The sequence below is a fragment of the Chenopodium quinoa genome, unplaced genomic scaffold (genome assembly GCF_001683475.1).
Source record: "Chenopodium quinoa cultivar QQ74 unplaced genomic scaffold, ASM168347v1, whole genome shotgun sequence".
NCBI classification, from domain to species: domain Eukaryota; kingdom Viridiplantae; phylum Streptophyta; class Magnoliopsida; order Caryophyllales; family Amaranthaceae; genus Chenopodium; species Chenopodium quinoa.
Genome location: NW_018745080.1, coordinates 55,205 through 75,416, shown reverse-complemented (window position 1 = coordinate 75,416; position 20,212 = coordinate 55,205). Strand labels below are relative to the sequence as shown.

Sequence of the window (20,212 nt, the reverse complement as noted above, 5' to 3'; positions counted from 1 at the left end):
AACGGAACGATATAATGTGGATGGATGTGGGGCCACTTGGAGTATGGCGAGTGGCGACTAGGCGATGTTATTGTTCGTTTCAAATTCCTAATTGTGGGGGATGTTGTAGACCATGTACTAGTGTATCACCATATCTTTTTTTTCGGTTGTAAAAGTAGGGATCTTTTACTCGGCAAATATACCCTTTTTTTTTTTATGTCAAAAAATAATATAAATAAAAATAATACCACTCTTATTGTTTTAGGTTTGAATAAGTACGTTGAAAGTCAATAGTATGGAGTAGAATATTAAATCTTTGTAAGGCGATGGAAAAACAAGGACATAAAAATTGATTGAGGATTTCGTTTAAGAAGATTGTTCTAAACTTCTAAACTCTAATGATAAGGAGAGAGAAAAAAAGGATAAGTGAAAAAATTAATAGTAAAATTTAATGTTCGAAATAAACAATCTTTCAAGAACATCTCTTTCTAGTATACGAGACAATCTTCTTGGAAGATGAAGTGACTAGAGCATAATTTACATTATAAGCCATGTGTAGAAAATGAGTAAGATGGGATATGGTTCACATTGATGAACAGGGACACAAGGTTGTTAATTAAAAAATAAAATAAAATAAAATAAAAAAGTGCAAATAAAACAAAACTGGAAACTATATAATGCTTGGGAAAAAAATGACTTAAATTTGATTTTGATATCTGTTATATAAGCTTTTTGAATCACCTAAATCGCCCTAAAAGCTTAATAAAATAATTTTTTTTAAAATACAATATTCACCTAAAGAAGTCGGTTTCCAAAATTCTATGACAATTTAGAAACTTCAATTTTTTTTAAAAAAAAAGACTTAAAAGGGAAACTCATAAAATTAAAATATAATACTGCTTTAGTTCTTTTAAAGTGTTATAATCAGACCGACACATAATTTTAGACAATTTAATTGAATTATTTATAACAAGAGATATGTTGGGTAATTGACATATTTTAAAAGAAAAATATTGGGGTCAATAGCTTATTGAAATGTAAGAATATGAGAGGAAGGAAACATTTAAAAAAACAAAAGTAGTAGTGGGTTTGAGTGAGGATCATGAGAGAAGAGATCTATAATATTAAAATGCAGTTTTTTTTGCCACAAGGGGAAGTAAATGGAGTAACACTTACAAAAACGAATGAAATAAACATAAGTAACCATGTTTGCAATATTCCAAGAATTAAATCAAATAATATACTCCCTCCGTTCGTAAAACTTTGATTTAGTTTGCATTTGTGCAGTCTCCAATATGTATTTTTTACCATGAATATCTTCGGACATGTGTAAATGAAAATTATAAAAAGTTGTTTGGAGAGTTTACATTAAGGAGAATCTAATAAGATCTCACATGCTAATTTATATTTATTGTATGGATTAAAGAATGTGGTCAAAGTTATTTTAGTTTGACAACATAAATAGTAAGTGATCGAGTTGAACTTTTGCACGCATTTTTCACACATTATTCCTGGACTATCTTTTGTGATTTATCTGTAATAGTCATGTGGGATTTAATTAGATTCATCTTGATTTCTAATTTTCAATTCTCAACTTTTTATAGTTTTCACTAATCTATAATTAAAGATATTGATTATCAAAATTACGCATAGGCAGGCGGGAAATCACAAATTGTGCAATTAAAAAAAATGAGAGGAAGTATGATAGAAAATTTATTGAGGTTTTGTATGATATTCTGTAAGAATCTTTGATTGCATATGAGCTATATTATTATTCTTATATGGGTAATAATATTAGTAGTATTTGATTTGATTTTTATTCTACTATGGGCTTGTTTATTTTTGGAAGAATGCAACTATGATACTCATATTGATTATATTTCTATTTTCATATTGGATTTTCTTTTATGACTTTTAGTTTAAGGGCAATTTAGGTAGTTTAAAAGTTATCGTTCATATTTCTTTACGAGTATAAAACAGAGTAATTAAGATACCCAAAAGGAAAATGAGGAAAATAAAAAGTGATGGCAGTAGGATTTTTATACCCTCTAAGTCCAATGATAGTTTGGACACTTCTTATATTCATTCATATATTTTAAAATAATTTCACACAACTCAATTTCAGAATGTTTTAGAATAGTTTGAGTTTTTGATATAGTTTTATTGATTATCAATTGTATATCGCCTTACTTTTGGCCTTTGGGCTTACTATTCCTTCTCACACCTATTATGAGTATTTGATTAAAATAGTCGTATGCTCCTTAATATTATATCAAGTGAGTTTGCACATAGTTTTAGCCTTTTAGGAATAATTCTTAGTAGTAATGTATTACGGAGTATATGAAATTGAATGAAATTATGCATGAGCGGAGTTAATACAAGTACAAAGTGATTATAAATATACGTTATTTGCGGGGGAAAGAATCAATAAATAATATGATGTATAAAACGATTAAATATACATTGAAAATTGTGCATAACATAAAAAAAAAGGAAGGGTAAATTGGACAAACAAAAAGATAAATTGGACAAATAAAAAGATAAATCAAAAGTGAGAAAACTAAGGAAAAGTAATTGTATTCAAAAGGATATCTCACATTTGGGTACATTATGTAACCGAAATCATAGTAAAATGGTCAACAAAAAACTTAATTGAAATATAAAAATAAATTAAAACCCCATTTTAATTTTATAAATACAGTTAAAACCCCATTTAATAACTAAAATCAATAGTTATATAAATTCTTCTAAAACCCTCCTTTCTCTCTCCTCTTCACACACACTCTCTCTACACCCTTCTCTGAGTGATCTCTCTCAATGTGTGTGAGCGTTTGTAAAATACTTTATAATATAAAAATTATACACATATTTCACACACATATAAATATCGCTCTCAACTCTTCATTTTAATGGCGTGAGCGTGCACAGAAGTAACAGACCGTACTACTACTCTTGGCTAAATTCGTGAAAAAACTCAAAAATCAAAAACCCATTTTCTCAAATTGCTATTTTTTTTTTCATTTCAATCAACAGATTGAAAAAAAAGCGTCGAGAAAATATCCATCAATCTTCCTTCATGTTCATGTATTTTTCTATAAACTTTGTCTCTTTTGTTTGAAATTTTGATCTGGGGTTTTGTTGTTTTTGTGTGTGTGTGTGTTTTTTTTGAATTTTTTTTTTTATTTGGGTTTGTTATATATTTCGCTTTTTTTGTTCCTACTCTGTTGTTGAATATTAGCGTAATTTTGGGGGGTGTTTGTTAATCTGAGATGAAGAAAAGTGAAAGAGAATTTGATAATAATTATTCTAGTGAAGAATCTCATTATTATCATCAAAAAATGTACGAGGGTGTTGTTCAATCTTCTGCAAATTCTGGGTTTTGTTTTCCTGATTTTGTTGTTGGTTCATCAACAGCATCATCATCTTCTTCATCAGTAAACCCTTTTGATCATTCACGTTTTTCAACGCCAAAACCCCATTTTGTAGATCAATTTTATGTGGGTCATAATATACCAGATTCTTCTTACTATAGAAGGGTTAACAATGGTGGTGTTGTTGGTGGTGGGGTAATGGTGGATGAGCTTGGTTTAACAGCAGATTTTCAGAAGTTAAGTATTGGAAATTCTGATGTTGTTGGACAATTTCATAGAGATTCAGATGTTTTTACGGGGAGTGAATGTAATGTAACTGAGAATTTTGGGGTTTTGGAGGGTTTATATAACAGTAATGGGTTTTCTGGTAATGGGGGAGGGTTTCAATCTTCTGTGTATAGAGATGAGAAGGGTGTTAAGGATTTTAGATTGGGGGGATTAAGGGAGGGGGTAATCTAGCCGATTCGTTCGGGTCGAATTCAGGTTATGCTGCTATGCATGGTCATCATAACTATTTGATTAATTTTCCTTTGGAAGGGATGAGTCAGATAGGAGATGAGTGTTATGGGAATGGTGGTGTACCATTACTTAGAGGAAATAAGTATTGTGATCCATTGCCTGTGTATGGAAGTGGTGATTTTCGAGGTAATGTTTCGATTCCGAGGGGAGGTGAATGTAACAGTAATGGAGGTGTGATTCCAAGTGAAAATGTAGGGTATGGTAATGGAATGTTTGAGTCTGGATATGGCCCTCATGTGATGGATGGCTGCAAGGAGATGTTGAATCCTTGGGGAAATTCACAGAATTTGTCTATGTATAATAAGCCTGGTTTGAATGAAGCTTTGTTAGAGCAATATGGACGGCAGTATCCTGGCAATGTGGGTAGCCTAAGTTCCGTCGATCCCTCTCAGTTAATGTATTCTAAGCAGGGTTTAAGTAGGGGAAATGTATTTTATAACTCAATGAGGGAAAAGATGAGGGCTGTTGAAGAAAGGGAGCGTCCTTTGCCTGTTACTTTGATGAGAAGGACAAGGAATCTCGAGTCCTATGGTTCTGAAAGGACTTCGATCTTACAAGATAAGGGATTTAATGGAGCAATTGGTAAGAATTGTCAATTAGGTGGTCGTACGAAGAATCTGCTTAGTGGTAACACAGTGCAAAACATTGGGGAGAGGAACTTTGAACTTAATGTTCCATTGCAGACTGAAAGAGCTTGTGAAAATGGTAGCCATGTGCTTAGCTTTGATCCTTTGGTGCTGCAGGCTCTATATAAGTCATTGGTTGAGGTTCGGGGTAGGATTTATCACATGGCAAAAGATCAACATGGTTGTCGCTTCCTGCAGAAGAAGTTTGATGAAGGGTCATTTGAAGACGTGCAACTCATTTTTAATGAAATTATTGACCATGTTGTTGAGCTGATGATGAATTCCTTTGGAAATTATCTAATCCAGAAATTGTTGGATGTCTGCAATGATGAACAAAGAATGAGGATTGTACATGTGGTGACCAAAAACCGTGGAGAACTTGTCAAAATTTCTTTGAATACACATGGGTATTGCTATTCAACATAATGAATAGTTGATCATTCCTTGTTAGTATTATTTATGAACTTTTTCCCATGATTTCCTTTGACTGGGATTGGTTTTTTGTGTTTCAGTACACGAGTGGTGCAGAAATTGATCGAGAGCCTTAAATCAAGGAAGCAGATCTCATTGGTTATTCGAGCTCTTGAACCAGGATTTATTGATCTTATTAAGGATCTTAATGGGAATCATGTTGTCCAGCGTTGCTTGCAATGCCTTAGCAGTGATGATAATAAGGTATTTGTCATCTAACAATACACAAGATTTACTATGTGACTAATATAGATTATAGCCTGCTCAAAATTGAGTGAAGCATTCTTACTCTTATTTTGCTGGTTCCTGTTATTTTCCATCAGTTGCTTGTTTCTTCAAATTTTTTGCGACTAGCATGTACATTATTGATGAAAGATATTTGTTTAGTCACAGAATTTATGCTCTTTTGTTGTTGCACTTTACTTGATGAAACTAGAGTTTGATTTTTTGCCAAATCATTGTTTCATGTCAAGGAGCTAGTGTTCACTTTCTACAATTGCTAGGGGATTGGTACTACTGTTTCATGTTTTCATTGTTGCCTGATATATAGTCATATAGAAGGGGTGGTTTGATCACATTTTCATGTAGTCTAAGAATTTGCATTGTTAAAATGGGAGACCGTATCATTTAGACGAGAAGATTGATTTAATTAACAACTGATCTAAGTTTCAGCTTCATTTTTTTTGCCATAATTTTTTTTTTTTTTAACTCATGGAGCTTTTCCCTTACACAATGTTAGTCATTAAATTATTACTTTCATTTTTCCATTTCTAGTTAATGTCATTAATATTAATTATTTTTGTCTAATTAGTATATCCGGTTGCTGTTAGTTTGTGAAAATGTTGTTTGCATTCTTCATTACTAGAGTGAATTTTGTTTGGAGCTATATTACTCTTTTAGTCTTATTGCACTTATTTCTCCATTTAACATTATTTTTACATGGCAGTTCATCTTTGATGCGGCTGCAAAGTTCTCTGTTGAGATTGCTACTCATCGGCATGGGTGTTGTGTTCTTCAACGTTGTATTTCTCACTCCACTGGTGAACATCGGCAGAAGTTGTTAGAACAAATATGTAGCAATGGCCTTATTCTTGCTCAAGATCCTTTTGGGTAATAATCTGAACTGTGGAATTCATAAAATTACTTTTCTTGCTCAGATACACTTAAAGACATGCTCTTTCTGGTTAATGCAAATTGGTATTGAGTATTACTCGTCATAAAATGTTATGCGGATCTATTTGTTGGACATTTGCACTCAGGTTTGCCTTGTTTATGTTTGAAAAAAGAGGAGAAGCCGTCATGAATATCACTTATTGTTATAGCGGATTTACTTTCATGAATAAATTTCATCAAGCACTTTTAAGTATTTGCCTTGTTTACTACAAGTACTTTACTACTCACATTTAGGCTCAACAAATTTAACCTTTTCCTTGATGGCTTGAGCATACTATCATAAAAGACTTTCAAATATATATATATTTCTTTTCATGTCTATTTGAATCTGAATTATCATCCATTTGCTTTTACTGAATGGAAATTTCTTTGGAGTTGTTTCTCCAGGTGTAGTTATTTGAAAACAATATTGTTTAGCTTTGAATTTTTTCTATTGAGGTTTCTTTCTCTATGAGTGCATGTCTGTAGTGTATGAGCTTTACTACATCTTAGGCTTGCAGGGTAGGGCATAGGGGAGTTTTAAATTTATAATTAAAATTGTATAAAAGTTTTTATGGTTTGCTGAAGCTAGCTCATATGTACTCATAAGGGTTCAATTATTTTGCAACGTCATGAGCTTGTTCTCATATTCCTACAGCTTTATATCTTGTCTGTTGTACTGGAGATCTGTAGGAGGGGAATCTGAGTAATTTTATAACTCATTTAGTCATTTTATATATGCATATATGTGTGATTTGCATTTGCCACTTTAGAGGTTTGAGTATAATTAGGAGGGGGCCATAAAACAATTTGTTTGTTTGTAGCTTATCTCGTGGCCTTTATAGTGGTACATTCAATTTGCTTATATGAAAACTATCAAATTATAGGATTTGATGCTTATATTACTTTACATGTTTTCATTTTGTATGTTGTGGATATGCTGTGAAAGCATTGTGATGTATTTTTTGAGGTTTGTTCTTATCATGTGAGGGAACAAAGAAAGGTTTAAAGGTTAAGAGTTTTTGGATCATTGTGATTTGTAGAATTTCTTTGGTACATTTATTGAAGTGGTTGACTTAATTTAAAGCTTAGTTTAAAGCTCGATTTTGCTTAATTGGTATGCACAGTGGTGTCATTCTTGACTGAAGGTATCTGTGCTTGTCAATAACGACTTTTTTGTACGATATAATGGTGTAGTGTAAAGTAGTAAGCTGCTGCTCTTTTTACATATTGCTGTTCTCTCTTTGTCCTATAATAAATCCACTCTTCCATTGAAATCTGTGATGGGAACCTTAAGTTTTATACTTCGTATTTATTTGTCTGAAGAAGAGCTATGCCTAATGCAATGACTTAAATATAAGAGGGGCATTCATTTTAGATGGTTATATATTATTTCATGCTCAATTTTTCAATATAGTATTTATAGGTTATGAATTAAATGTACTAGTGATGGGAACCTTTTTGTCACATTTTTTTGGCCTTCTGACTTTAATATTGTCTTCTATCTCAGAAACTATGTTGTGCAGTACATCCTCGAGCTAAAAATTCCATCTGCGGCAGCACAGCTGGTTTCTCAATTAGAAGGGAACTTTGTGCATCTCTCCATGCAGAAATTTAGCAGCCACGTGGTTGAAAAATGCTTCAAGTTTTATGAGGAAAGCCATGCAAGGATTGTGTATGAATTGCTATCAGTTTCTCATTTTGAGCAACTTGTGCAGGATCCTTATGCTAACTATGTCATTCAGTCAGCACTTGAAAACACCAAGGTCTGCTTATAAACGCTTCTTCCTTAACTATTAGTTTTTGTTTCATGTTACGCTCATCTATGAAGTAGCATAATATCATGCTTAATTAGTGAATTGTTATTTCAGGGTTTTGGAACCCAAATTGTAATTTGTGATTTTGCATTAATAAGAAATTAAGGATAGCGGTAAATTTAGATGGTGAACTGCTATAACTAAGTGAGAATTTGAAACAGGAAAACTATGAAATGGATATGAAATGGGGTGATGATTATTATTTGTTTAGTGTGAGCTGAAGAAGGATATTATCTTGCTGATACGTACCAATTGTGTGAGATGATTCTCCTCCTTTGTTCACAATTCTATTTTGCTGTTTATGATTATTTTTGGATGAAGTAATAATATTAGAAAATGGTAACGAATCTTGTTTGTATTTTGGTATTAAAAAACTAATTGTTCCACATGAATATTCAAGATAATGCATCTCCACTTGGAAACATACCCATGTCTATATGATACTGACCGATAATGGTAATCAAGAATTAATGAAGAATAACACATATTTGGATGCATTACCTTTTGTTTTTACCTAGGACATTTCGTGCCTAATTATGCTGAGTAGCTATTATTTGTTGATATCTGATGATTTGCTTTGTTTATTATGTCATTTTTTTGTACCATGTTGTACATGAGTCATTGGAGCTGTAAGTGTTAGTTAATTTTCTTGCATTTCATACTAGTCTTCTTAGGTTTGAGATTTGCAGCCTGGGGCAGTTTGATAGTCAGTATTCTTGACAGTGCTAGCTGTTCATTAGAATAACTACTTTAAAATTACATTTCAGTCTGTATGATGTCCTAAATGTCCCTTTATGCAAAATTCTGTTGCAGGGTACTCTCTATGAGTCAATTGCTACAGCTGTTCGATCTCACTCGATGCTACGTACCAACCCATACGGCAAGAAGATTTTCAGCCGAGGGTTGCTGAAGAAGTGAGATGAGAAGGAAGCTTTTTTGTGTGTTGTTTTCTGCAGTAAAGAATGTTGTTTGTTACTTCTACAATAACCAAACTTTGTGAGTCTTACTTACATTAATCCGCTTCGTGTTAGCTTTTTAGCTAGAGAAATCTTATATGACCTCATGGTCTCATGGGCATGTACATCGTCGTTTTTGGATCCCTGATTCCCATGAAGCTGTTCGGGTGTAAAGGAATTTTTGCTGCTCTCAGACAGAAAGATTTGAGGTGTATAGATCAGAGCTTACTTAGCTGCTGCTTTTCTTGTTGATGACTTCAGGGCAGGCTGAAGTTTTAGTTACTATTTTCTTTTACTCATGAAACAATGAACAAGTCTTTTTTAGGGTTGTAAAAATGTGTGTTTTTGTGACATTTTCAAGCTAAAATTTAGTCTTTTTGACGTTGAACGTAGTGATATTATATGGTTTGCATGGCCAACTTGATACTGTATATTATATTAGGTACTTGAGGGCCATAATATGGCGCTTAGTACGTTGAATATAATGCTGTAAGTCCTGTAACCATCATTATGGATGGGCTCCATTAACTACCCTTTTTTTTTTTTTTTTTATTTTGGTTTTGTCATTGTACGTCCCAAGTACGAGGTCAACCATTTTCACATTGAACTTATTTTACAGTATATACTGCCTCATTTCTTTAGACGAATGGAGTAGAGGAGTCATGTAGCTTTGGTAAAATGATATGAGCACCGTTGAGCCGTCCACGGTCTATCTTTGTGGTCGCGGGATCTTACTACATGATTTTGTTATTCAAGGCTATCTTATGATAGAAAATGGATTTATTATGTATTTATGCTTCTTATAAAGAGTTGTTCTCTATATAATCTTTCAATAATACTTCCTCGAATCTTTTTTGTATGTCATGTATCTAGGATCTGTGACTCATGATGTGGTGTGCCACAATTTTTAAGTAAACTTCTTTAATGTTACTCACAATTAACTACAAATGCTCTTTATCATGCATTCATCTCTGCAGTAGTGCAGTTCCTTTTATACAAAGTTTATCACTATAAATTGCAAATATATGTTACTTTCGTTTCTAAATTATGTTACTTTTGTCCCTAAGTAATGCTTAAGAAAACTTAAATTCTATAAGTGTTGGTAAAGAGACTTTTTTATTCTTCTGATATGTAAAGTTTTAAAATTTAACCCAAAGTTTACAAGTCATAGAGAACAATTAAAACAAATACTAGGGAATATAATTTCCAAAGCTGGAAACAGATTGCTTGGATAATGTTACTTTAGTCTTGTCATATTTTGAGGGCGCTAAATAACCCTTTAAAATAGTTCTTAAAATGGTATTAATTTGAAAATGCATGCTAAAATCACGCGTCGATCGATGTAATTAATTTTTATTTCAAGTTTTTTTTTTGTTTTTTTTTGGGGGGGGGGGAGGGAATAGGGAGGCGTGATTTCATTAAATAATAATAGTCATTCGACACTTAAAATTATCTCTTAAGAGATCTAAATTTTCAATATAAGTAATTAACACCTCTAAACTAATGACATCGCTTCTGAACTGCTCCTGAATAATTTTTAGATATTTTTGCATCTTTCTTGACGGAGCTCCATTAATGTATAGTCGCGAAAAGTGATAAAACTTGATTGGTCAAATTTCAAGTTAATATTTTTACTTTTAGTTATTTTATCCAACGCCCCCGAGCCGTTCGTTAGCTTTTGCCTTATGCTATACCTAAGTGAAACTCTTAGAGTTGTAATAGAAAAAACGTTCATTAATTAGTACGAGCACTTTGCAAAAGTTTAAAAATGAATGACAAATCAGTACGGTGTAATTAATATATGATTTGACTTAATATTTCAATTAAATAAATTATACAATAGTATGATTCAACTTAATATTTCCATTGTAAGTTTTTACTTGTACAATAAATATCATTTACTTTTAAAAATAACCAATAAAGGTAAGTATTACTCTATAAGTTACAAAACACAACCAAATGTCCAAATTTTGACTATTTGATTACGGCAATTACGCTTATACATTCAGGCTTACTCAAATTATTCAATTCAAATAATCGAATACGAATCAGTTCTAATCATAGAGTCGAGAACCCACGTGTTCTCACACAAATACTTGTATTTTATTTCTTTTTTTTTTTAAAGTAATCAAAAGGGGAAAATCAGTCCAAACAAAAATAAAATCAAAAGTACCTTAGCTGTCAATCAGTCATCGTTCACAAGTTTTATACCCCAAAGTCCCAAACCATCACAACCCTACTACTCCCCTCTCACCTCACTTCTGCACACCCACACACACTTCGCCCCCTCTTTTCACTTTCCCTCTCCTCAGGAAATTGCAGCAGCACTCACCTTTAACAATGTCGCACTTCGGCAGAGCTGGTCCTCCTGACATTCGCGACACCTACTCTCTCCTCGTCCTCAACATCACCTTCCGTATTTCCCCCTTTTCTCTCTCCTCCTCCTCCATTTTTTTCCTGCTTAATTTCTCAATTTAATCGATTAATTCTTGATCTTTTTCTAAATTTTTGACAGGTACTACTGCGGATGATTTGTACCCTTTGTTCGATAGGTATGGCAAGGTTGTCGATGTCTTCATCCCTCGTGACCGCAGGTTTGTTAGGGTTTTCTCTTAAATCTCTCCTTTTTTTTTGTTTTCTAGGGTTTATGGGGATCTTGTTGATTATTGATATTTTGTCGATTGATTTGATTTTAGAACTGGTGAATCTCGTGGGTTTGCTTTTGTTCGATACAAGTATCAAGATGAAGCTGCCAAAGCTGTTGAAAAGCTTGATGGTTGGTTTTTATTTTTTCCCAATTTATCCATTTTTTTTTCACTTTTAATTGTAAATTGAATTGTTATTCTTTTATTTGGGAGAAGAATTGGAATTGGGTTCTCCTTTAATTGTAAAATAATCGTGTTATTCCTCCAATTGGGTTCAATGCGCAGGCAAGGTCGTTGATGGCAGAGAGATAATGGTTCAGTTTGCAAAATATGGTCCTAATGCTGAGAAAATGTGAGTGATTACACAAATTTGTTTGATTTTCATTGGTTTTTTTGGGTCTTTTGATGCTATATGTTGTTTTTGTGTGAAATCCTCTAGTTAAATTGCTTATATGTAGACAATGTATTATGCTTAATTCAATGGTGAACTAATTATATATGGAGTAACAATTCAAAATACGAGTATTTTGGTAATCTGCTTAAGACAAGTGTATTGTTTTGCCACTTCAAGTTTCTCCCTTTCCATATAGTTTTTCTTTGTTTCATCAGTGCTATACTGTTAAACGTAAAACAAAAATGAGTTCCTGAGATATGATGGGTACAGTTGATTTTTGAATTAATCTAAATTGGCCTCTTTTCATTTGTTAGTTTTGGTTCTAATTATTGAGGGGAATATATCATTGTTCTTAATCCTGGCCTTTTTCCTGTACCACATAGGAAAAGAAGTGTTGCTCTATTTATTCTTACCTATAGTGTAGATCAGGATAATATAGACACAGGGAAGTGCATAATTTGTTGCATTCGTGTCGTGGTGTTGGATTTGCTTTGTATCAGTTCAAGCCTCCTTTTGACATGTACTGCGCTCATAGTTTTTGAAAAAATTGTTATTACTTGCCAACATATAGTGTCATGCAACTTTTGGAGTGGCTTGTACTGCTAAGAATTAGTTCTCATTTCTAATGGACTTGTATTTTCTTGTTTTCAGTCAGAAGGGGAGAATACTAGAGCCAGTCAAGACAAAGGGAAGATCAAGAAGCCCTCGTCCTAGGTGAGCAACAAGATTCTCACTTTGATCTGTCCCTTTTGTTTTCTCCTAAGTTATTGTTATTCATGCTATAATCTAATGCGTATAATAAATTTGCTTTTAGACATCGGGATGACCACAGGGACAGAGATTATAGAAGGAGAAGTCGCAGTAGGAGCAGAGACAGGTCTGATAGAGACAGGTATCGTGGGAGGGAGAAAGATTACCGCCGTCGAAGCAGCAGGAGCTACAGTAGAAGTCCAGACCGTCGCAAAGATGATGGTAAAGGGAGGTATGATGATGAGAGGCGAAGCCGAAGCAGATCATATGGAAGGTACTATGTTGACCTTTGTCTTCACTATCCAGTTTTGTTATATTTCCTTCATCCATATAACCTGACATTTATTTATTTATTTATTTATTTATTTATTTTATGTTATTTTTATAATGATAGTGCCTCACCTCGTAGAGCCAGTCCCAGTCCTAGGAGAAGCCCCTCACCAAGGAGAAGCCCCTCACCAAGGGCATCTCCTAAGGATGAAAGTCCTAATGGACGTGCTCGTGAGGAGCGATCTCCAGCTCCCAGAAGTGCATCACCACGTGGGCGACCAGCTACTAGGAGTATATCGCCACGTGGGCGACCAGCTGATTCTCGTAGTCAGTCTCCCCGCAAATCTGATGTAGATGTGAGTTTTTCAGCAATATATCTGTCTTCTTGGTCAGCTTAAACTTTTATGAAAGTTGTAATGGTGATTTTGCTTTTTCAGGAGTAAAGGTCGCTGCACTCGACTAATGCTATGATCAATGCTTCTAATGCCAGCTCAGTCTGCCGGAGAGCCTTTTGCATGTCCATGTTGTTCAGTGCTTGACTTGAATTGAAGTGTTTGTTCAAAGTTAGAACTTTCTTAGTTGAATTCCATGCTCCTATCAACTTTTCTTGGTATGGTCCTGATGTTTGGCTGTTGAGCTCTATGAGCAGTTTATTTGTCATTATGTTATAGAACTTGAGGTGGTTGGATGGTCTGTTAGTCTTAAAGATTATCTTGTGTTATTTTGTGGTGTTTTTATGCTTGTTTATATCTTTAAGCCTGCTCCTTTTCTATTTCGTATACTCCTTTCATGTTAAGATACTTTAGTACTTGCTGTGTTTTGACATCTAATTTTGTTGATTTATTTTGTTTTGAATTGGCCTTTCTGAGAGTTGACTGCATTGTGGTCTGCTCTCTGGAAATTATGATTTAATTCAGAGACTGTTAGATCCAGTGATGGCGTATATGCAGAAACTGTTGAAATGCACGCAAAATACTATCATAAGTATTTTCTTAGCATTGCTTCAATGCTGAACTATTAGGTTTTCGTAAGTTCATATGTTTTTGGAACTTTTGCCTCCTTTGATGGCAAATATACTTGTGTGCATGTTTGTTGGGTATTTTATGTAGTAGCCTTATTTATTGTTTGAATAATAAATATGGCTACATTAATTATTTTTTCCGTTTTATATAAACTATGGATGATGGTGTGGTGTACAAATAGATCTCTTTGCATGTCCTCATTCCTTTAGTCTTATTCTCTGAAAACATCTAACTTCTAGAGTTGCTTAGGTCAGAATCAAGCTAATCTTTTTCACTATATCACAGCACGTGAACTGCTGTAGCTGCGCACGTGAGCTCGTTGCTGTAGCTGCTCACCCTATTTATTGCTAGTTTTAGTTTTGGTGTTGATGAATCAATGCCCTACCTTGGACCATGGTAGCTGAATGCAGCTGATTACTTTGACTATATCTCTCTACACTAGAGCATGTGAGCTCGTGATTGTAGCTGTGTTCCTGAGCTCGTTGCTCTAGCTGCTTGAGGGATAGATATACGTTCGTTAGATCAATTATCCCTGCCTATGCTGCTGTTGGCTCCTGCTTTATTGCTTATTTTCCTGCTGATTATACGTAAGTTTTACTTGCATCTCTGTTAGCTGCTTGCATCAAGTTGCTGTCCATTTTTTTGTTTAGTACTGTTGTCATTGCCTGTGAGCTCTTGACTGTAGTGGTTCGTGTGAGCCTGTGGCCGTAGATGACAGATTGATAGGCAATTCGTTTGTAGATCGTATGAATGATGCTGACTTGCTGCTGGCAGCACCTGATTTATTGCCTTGCCTTTCGCGGTTGATGACTAAATTCCTGCATTTGATTCCCTTGCTGATTTCAGCTATCAACTTGGAGTAGTTCGTTGTTGTCTTCCATTTTGATTTACTATTAAAGCCTGATGATATTTTTTAGTAGGAAGGTTTGCTTTACTTGGTCGCGTTTAATTGCATAATTTTGTCAATCTACACTGGTAAAATTTGTACCATATGTTAACAGCAATTGACAAACAAAAGTTTATAGTATTCCTTGCTTACATTGGAATTTAAGAGAATTTTGCGTTCTCATCTTTGATTCAAATTCAATATGTTAAATGTAACCCAATAAGTAATTGTGAAATTGTGGGTACTGAAGCAAACTTAGCTTTAAACCAATTTTATTATTCTTTTGAATAAATGATGCAAGTTTTAAGCACAATGAGAGTTGGTCGAGACAAACTAGAAGGTGACTTTGATGTCCTTGTTATTCCAGTTGTGGTGGTTGTCTCAGTACACTGAGCCAATCTGGCTATCTATGCTATCTTAGCCAAATGCGAATTTGTTTAACATGAATAATGTACTTGTGTTATGGTTAAATATGGCACGCCTGTTTTGCAAGTCTCCCAGACATTTTTTCGTGGTTTAACTTGAATGGAAGAATTCAATCTTCCCTACATTATCATCTAAAATTCCCCTTTGCCTGAGGATCGCAGGACTATACTAACGTAGTAGCGTTTGGTATCATAAGATTCATAACAGATTATCAACGAATGCACTATTAAAATCATTTACTAGTAAGCAATTTAATGTTTCATATTTTTACTTAACAAATACTTCGTAGTTATGTTTGCTCCCTAATTTTTTTTTTTCCTTCGAATAAGAGTTTAGGAGGAGCTACTATCACATATTCACAGTAGAATGGCTTGAATCTCAAAAACTTAAACAAGATGGGGATGTTTTTGTTCTCAAAATACACTTAGAGCTTACGGTTTTTTTGGTTCAATATTTATGGGCCAGGTGCTTTAAAGTGAGCGGAGAGGGTAAGTAATCTTCACCCCTAAGTATCACTTACCAAGTAAATCAAGACGTTGTAAATGAAGGTCTCTCGGTATGCAAGTATGGAAAGTAGGTTTCTATGAATAAAAATTACGAGTAGGAAAAATTGCTATTAATAAGACATCTTTTAAGTGGTTGTTTTTAAACAAGACAACCTTTTGAATTTTCCTGAATATTACTTCGTATAACCTTTGGTGGTGTCAATTTTGAACTAGATATAAACGGAGAATCAATTTGGGAAAATTTGTTGTCCTAAAGTTTCCAGGCGCAAATGAGTGAAATGACTACAGATTAAAAAAAAAAAAAAAAAAAATTCCTCTATTGCGCTTCACGCATGCACAAGAAGTGTGTGACTGTGTGAGTAGTAAAACCAAAAACAAAGTCTAGAACAGAATTTTAACAGCTGAATTGACTGTGTATCCTTTGGTACCACGTTCACTAATATATCATCAGGACATTCAATTCCACCTTTGTAAAGTTCCTCCTTTGTGCTCTTACGTACTTCACTTTCATTAGTCTACTCTCTTCCTATTTTTGGTTCTCTCTTCCGTAGACGGAATATAGAGAAGTAGCTCAAAAAAGAACCAAAAGAAAATGGCAGGAGGAAGTTTTGTAGGAGACAGAGGGGGCCCTTGAGCTCGAGGCGAATCAGGTGGGCAGGTAACAGCCGCTGTGGTGATAACCTGTACTGTTGCTGCCTCTGGTGGACTCATTTTCGGCTATGATATTGGCATTTCAGGTATCGATCATTCTTCAGCAATAAAGCTAATCCATTTTTATTTTAACAGTATATATTGAGCATAGTTCTTGCATACTTGAAGTTGAACAAAGATAATATTCGATGTGTGTTCACTCGATCTGTTCATTTTAAACACGAATAAAAGGAGAAAACAAAAGAAAACAGTTGTCATTTGGCTGAACTTAATAGTTGTTATCTAGTAATTTTGATTGACTGGTAGATGAGATTAGATGATTAACAGATATGGTTCTCCTTTGTTGAATTATCAATTTAGCTGACTTATTGTATATTTTAGAGAATTTACATGACTGAAGACAAGTTCAAATATTCAACTATCTTATAAAATAATCGAATATTCAACAATGTCTTGAATTTCCTTCTTTTGTACCTCAGGGGGAGTAACAACAATGGTACCGTTCTTAAGAAAGTTTTTCCCACTGGAGAAATCAGGGGATGCCAAAACAAATATGTACTGTATGTATGATAGCCAAGCATTGACATCCTTCACATCTTTTCTCTACATAGCCGGATTAGCCGCTTCCCTAGTGGCCAGCCGTATTACTGCAAAGTTTGGACGCAAGTTCACCATGGTGCTCAGTGGCTGCACCATTCTTCTTGGTGCTGCTGTAAATGGTGCTTCTCAAAATATTGCTATGCTCATCATTGGCTGCATTTTGCTAGGATTTGGTGTTGGTTTTACGAATCAGGTTAGCATAATTTTTAAAAATTAGTGTGTTTGGTGGCCTTTCGAGCTAATGCTGTTTGTTAATTTTGAGGATTAGGGACTAATAGAGACCCTTTATTCCCCTCAAAACAAAGCTCTTGCAAGTTTCGTAATTCACATATTTGTAATTAATTTTTTAATTTATGTGGGATGTTCCCATAATACCGTCTCATAAACTAGAAATGGTATATGATTGTTGTGAGTACGTAACTAATTGTTGTACCAGCATAATAAGAATCCTCTTTTGAAAAAGATGGTTCCCCTGCATTACAATTATAATCTGATCATTATTTGCTTCGACTATAACATTTAAGTATTGTAATTCAAAATCATGGCCTTATACCATAGGCAACACCATTATATCTATCAGAGGTGGCACCTCCAAAGTGGCGAGGGGCATTCAACACTGGATTTCAGTTTTTCATAGGCATTGGAGTGGTAACAGCCAATTGCATTAATTATGCAACAGCAAAAAAAAACCTGGGGATGGCGGCTTTCCTTAGGCTTCGCAGCAGTCCCAGCAGCCATAATGATCCTAGGAGTTCTGATCATTCCTGACACCCCCAGCAGTTTGGTGGAACGAGGCAAGATGGAGGAGGCTGAGAAGTCCTTAGAGAAGGCAAGAGGGGATAATACTGATGTAACAGCTGAGTTTGCGGAGCTCATCAAGGCTACTGAGTTAACCAAAGCAGCTAAAGAGGAGCCCTTTCAGACTATTGGCGATTCTTATCCCATTCTTTCAACAAATTACTGGGATCAATGTCATTGCATTTTATGCCCCTGTCTTGTTTCAGTCTATTGGGTTTGGTAGTGACTCTGCCTTAATTGCTGCAATCATTCTGGCGTTGTTAATCTGAGCTCCATACTTGTGTCCACTTTTTTGGTTGATCGATTTGGTCGAAGGTTCTTGTTCCTGGAAGGTGGTGTTCAGATGTTTATTTTCCAGGTACATTATACACTCAATTTACACCACCTATTCCTTCCGTTTCAAAATATAGTTACATCACTACATGGTTTTGGACCACCTCATTGTGTGCAGCTTTGGCCTAAAAATTATAATATCTGTCCAATTCAACGAAAATGTAACACGACTTCTTGAAATGAACCTGTGTCAATGATTACCACATTTATCCTGAATTAGTAAGTCACATGTCTATTATAGACAGTTCCAAGATCATACTCACAGGCCACTTTGAACATTAACATTTAAAGGATACCTTTAACTATGTGAATTAAACAATCATATACGAGAACTGATGGCAGTGTAGTTTATCTTTTAATGTCATATTAGCTCAGAAAATATGGAATTTTTATTATAAACTTGAGTATGTCTAGTTTTCTATTTCTATCTATCCATCCTGAAGATCACAGTGGCAGGAGTTCTAGCAGCAACAACAGGTATATCAGGAACGGAACACATATCCAAGGGAAACACGGTGCTAGTGCTAGTTTTCATGTGCATCTATGCAGCTGGTTTCGGGTGGTCTTGGGGACCCCTAAGCTGGCTTGTGCCAAGTGAAATCTTCCCATTGAACATTAGGCCAACAGGCCAAAGCATAAGCGTTGCTGTTAATTTTGCCACCACCTTTGTACTTTCACAAACATTTTTATCAATGCTGTGCTGCTTCAAATTCGGTGCCTTCTTCTTCTATGCTGGTTGGATTGTCATAAAGACCATCTTTATTGCGTTGTTCTTGCCAGAAACAAAGGGTATACCTTTAGATTCTATGCATATTGTGTGGAACCAACATTGGTACTGGCACAAGTTCGTCAAGCAGGAGCCTTAATACGCGATTTATTATGGAAGAGTGCTAGTGAATCACGATCTGTTTACAAAGACAACAAAGTTTAGTTTAATAGTAAGCTGTCTTAATTGTACTTCATAGTAGTACATGTTCTGTTTAATTCTGCGATATCAACCTTGAGGCTGTTGAATTGGAACCAGTTCCAGAAATGGCTTTCTATCAGACCAATAATAGCCTTAATCTATTATGAGATATCAAGACTTTGATTACTAACATAATTTATCTTTTAATTTCCAAAAAACATATACTAGTAGAGTAAAACCTCTATGTGACATTAATATCTTCGAAACTTGAAATGATAGGTTAGTATAAGAATGTGCTAACGTCATATTGGTCTTATCAAATAAGAATGTCTGACAGGATAAAAGTCATCATCTAAATAAATAAGGCCTATCAATTGCTGAAAAATATGTGTTCCAATTCTTAGTTATGATGTTTTAATATGTTCCAAAAGATCATGCACTCACTCAATTATCATTATCTATTTAGAAGTAAATATATATAAAAAAAAAAAAAAAAAAATTGATAAAAAGAGTTGTAAGTAATAATTTGGACATTTAATTCAATCTTATTGACTAACAAAGTCTTAGGACAATAAGTCCTTGTTCAACAATTAATATTGAATTCAACTTATTAAAATGATGAAGATGGTCCAGCTGCTTTGAAATTGGATTCCTAAATATGGAAATCCGAGTTTGAAAGCATTTTTTGGATGAAAAGAATTAATGAGAAGTGCAATTTTTGTGTTTTAAAATTGCTGTTCAACATGGCCAAGATGGGTCAGTCAACACACTGTATGAACTCAACATGAGTTTGATGGTCCACCAAATTTCTTCCGAGTGACGGTCATTTGTTATTGGCTGATCGTCAATGGAACAATCGGGCTGGGCTAATTAACGGGTCTATCCATGACTTAATTGTGTAAAGTGTATGTGGACCATTTATTTTTGACAAAATTATTAATAATTTTTTTTCAAAGAAATTCTTCAATATGTTTAGCTTAAAAATGTTACAACACCAAATGTTGATAGGATAAGTGATTGTTTGGTAGTATTCAGGGCAGCAAGTGGGACTCTCAACTTCTCAAGGCTCTTTGGGAACCCTAGGCAAAACCTTGATACTACGTATTTAATCTTGCTAGGTCAAAAAATGATCT

The 20,212-nt window shown here is 34.4% G+C and overlaps 2 protein-coding genes and 1 pseudogene across 4 annotated transcripts; all 3 read left to right on the top strand.

Annotated features, from left to right (window-relative positions):
* Positions 1-3,317: 3,317 nt before the first annotated feature.
* Positions 3,318-9,715, top strand: LOC110709549. The gene is made up of 6 exons (XM_021887767.1): positions 3,318-3,662; positions 3,779-4,902; positions 5,008-5,170; positions 5,913-6,076; positions 7,629-7,884; positions 8,749-9,715. The coding sequence occupies exons 1-6, from the start codon at positions 3,318-3,320 to the stop codon at positions 8,851-8,853; spliced, it is 2,157 nt and encodes a 718-aa protein (XP_021743459.1). The 3' UTR covers positions 8,854-9,715.
* A 1,396-nt stretch (positions 9,716-11,111) lies between these two features.
* On the top strand, positions 11,112-15,039 carry LOC110709621 (serine/arginine-rich splicing factor SC35-like). 3 transcript variants are annotated; one of them, XR_002508996.1, is made up of 10 exons: positions 11,115-11,307; positions 11,407-11,485; positions 11,588-11,667; positions 11,822-11,888; positions 12,582-12,644; positions 12,745-12,954; positions 13,075-13,306; positions 13,388-13,560; positions 14,258-14,559; positions 14,658-15,039. XR_002508996.1 is itself a non-coding variant. In XM_021887828.1 (8 exons), exons 1-8 carry the CDS (start codon positions 11,232-11,234, stop codon positions 13,391-13,393), a joined length of 798 nt encoding a protein of 265 aa, XP_021743520.1. In that variant the 5' UTR covers positions 11,112-11,231; the 3' UTR covers positions 13,394-13,722. The 3 variants fall into 3 exon arrangements, 2 of the variants coding, with proteins under 2 accessions (XP_021743520.1, XP_021743519.1); XM_021887828.1 differs by lacking the exons at positions 14,258-14,559; positions 14,658-15,039 and having other exon boundaries at positions 11,112-11,307; positions 13,090-13,306; positions 13,388-13,722; XM_021887827.1 differs by lacking the exons at positions 14,258-14,559; positions 14,658-15,039 and having other exon boundaries at positions 13,388-13,722.
* Positions 15,040-16,147: 1,108 nt separating this feature from the next.
* On the top strand, positions 16,148-19,038 carry LOC110709548 (annotated as a pseudogene).
* The last annotated feature ends 1,174 nt before the right edge of the window (positions 19,039-20,212 follow it).

Excerpts from the sequence above, each read along its gene's own strand:
- LOC110709549 (XM_021887767.1), top strand. The coding sequence starts at position 3,318 with ATGTACGAGGGTGTTGTTCAATCTTCTGCAAATTCTGGGTTTTGTTTT. Across the intron at positions 3,663-3,778 it reads TTACGGGGAGTGAATGTAAT|ATTGGGGGGATTAAGGGAGG; the intron begins GTAACTGAGAAT and ends TAAGGATTTTAG. Across the intron at positions 7,885-8,748 it reads CAGCACTTGAAAACACCAAG|GGTACTCTCTATGAGTCAAT; the intron begins GTCTGCTTATAA and ends ATTCTGTTGCAG.
- LOC110709621 (XM_021887827.1), top strand. The coding sequence starts at position 11,232 with ATGTCGCACTTCGGCAGAGCTGGTCCTCCTGACATTCGCGACACCTAC. Across the intron at positions 11,308-11,406 it reads CGTCCTCAACATCACCTTCC|GTACTACTGCGGATGATTTG; the intron begins GTATTTCCCCCT and ends AATTTTTGACAG. Across the intron at positions 11,668-11,821 it reads AGCTGTTGAAAAGCTTGATG|GCAAGGTCGTTGATGGCAGA; the intron begins GTTGGTTTTTAT and ends TTCAATGCGCAG.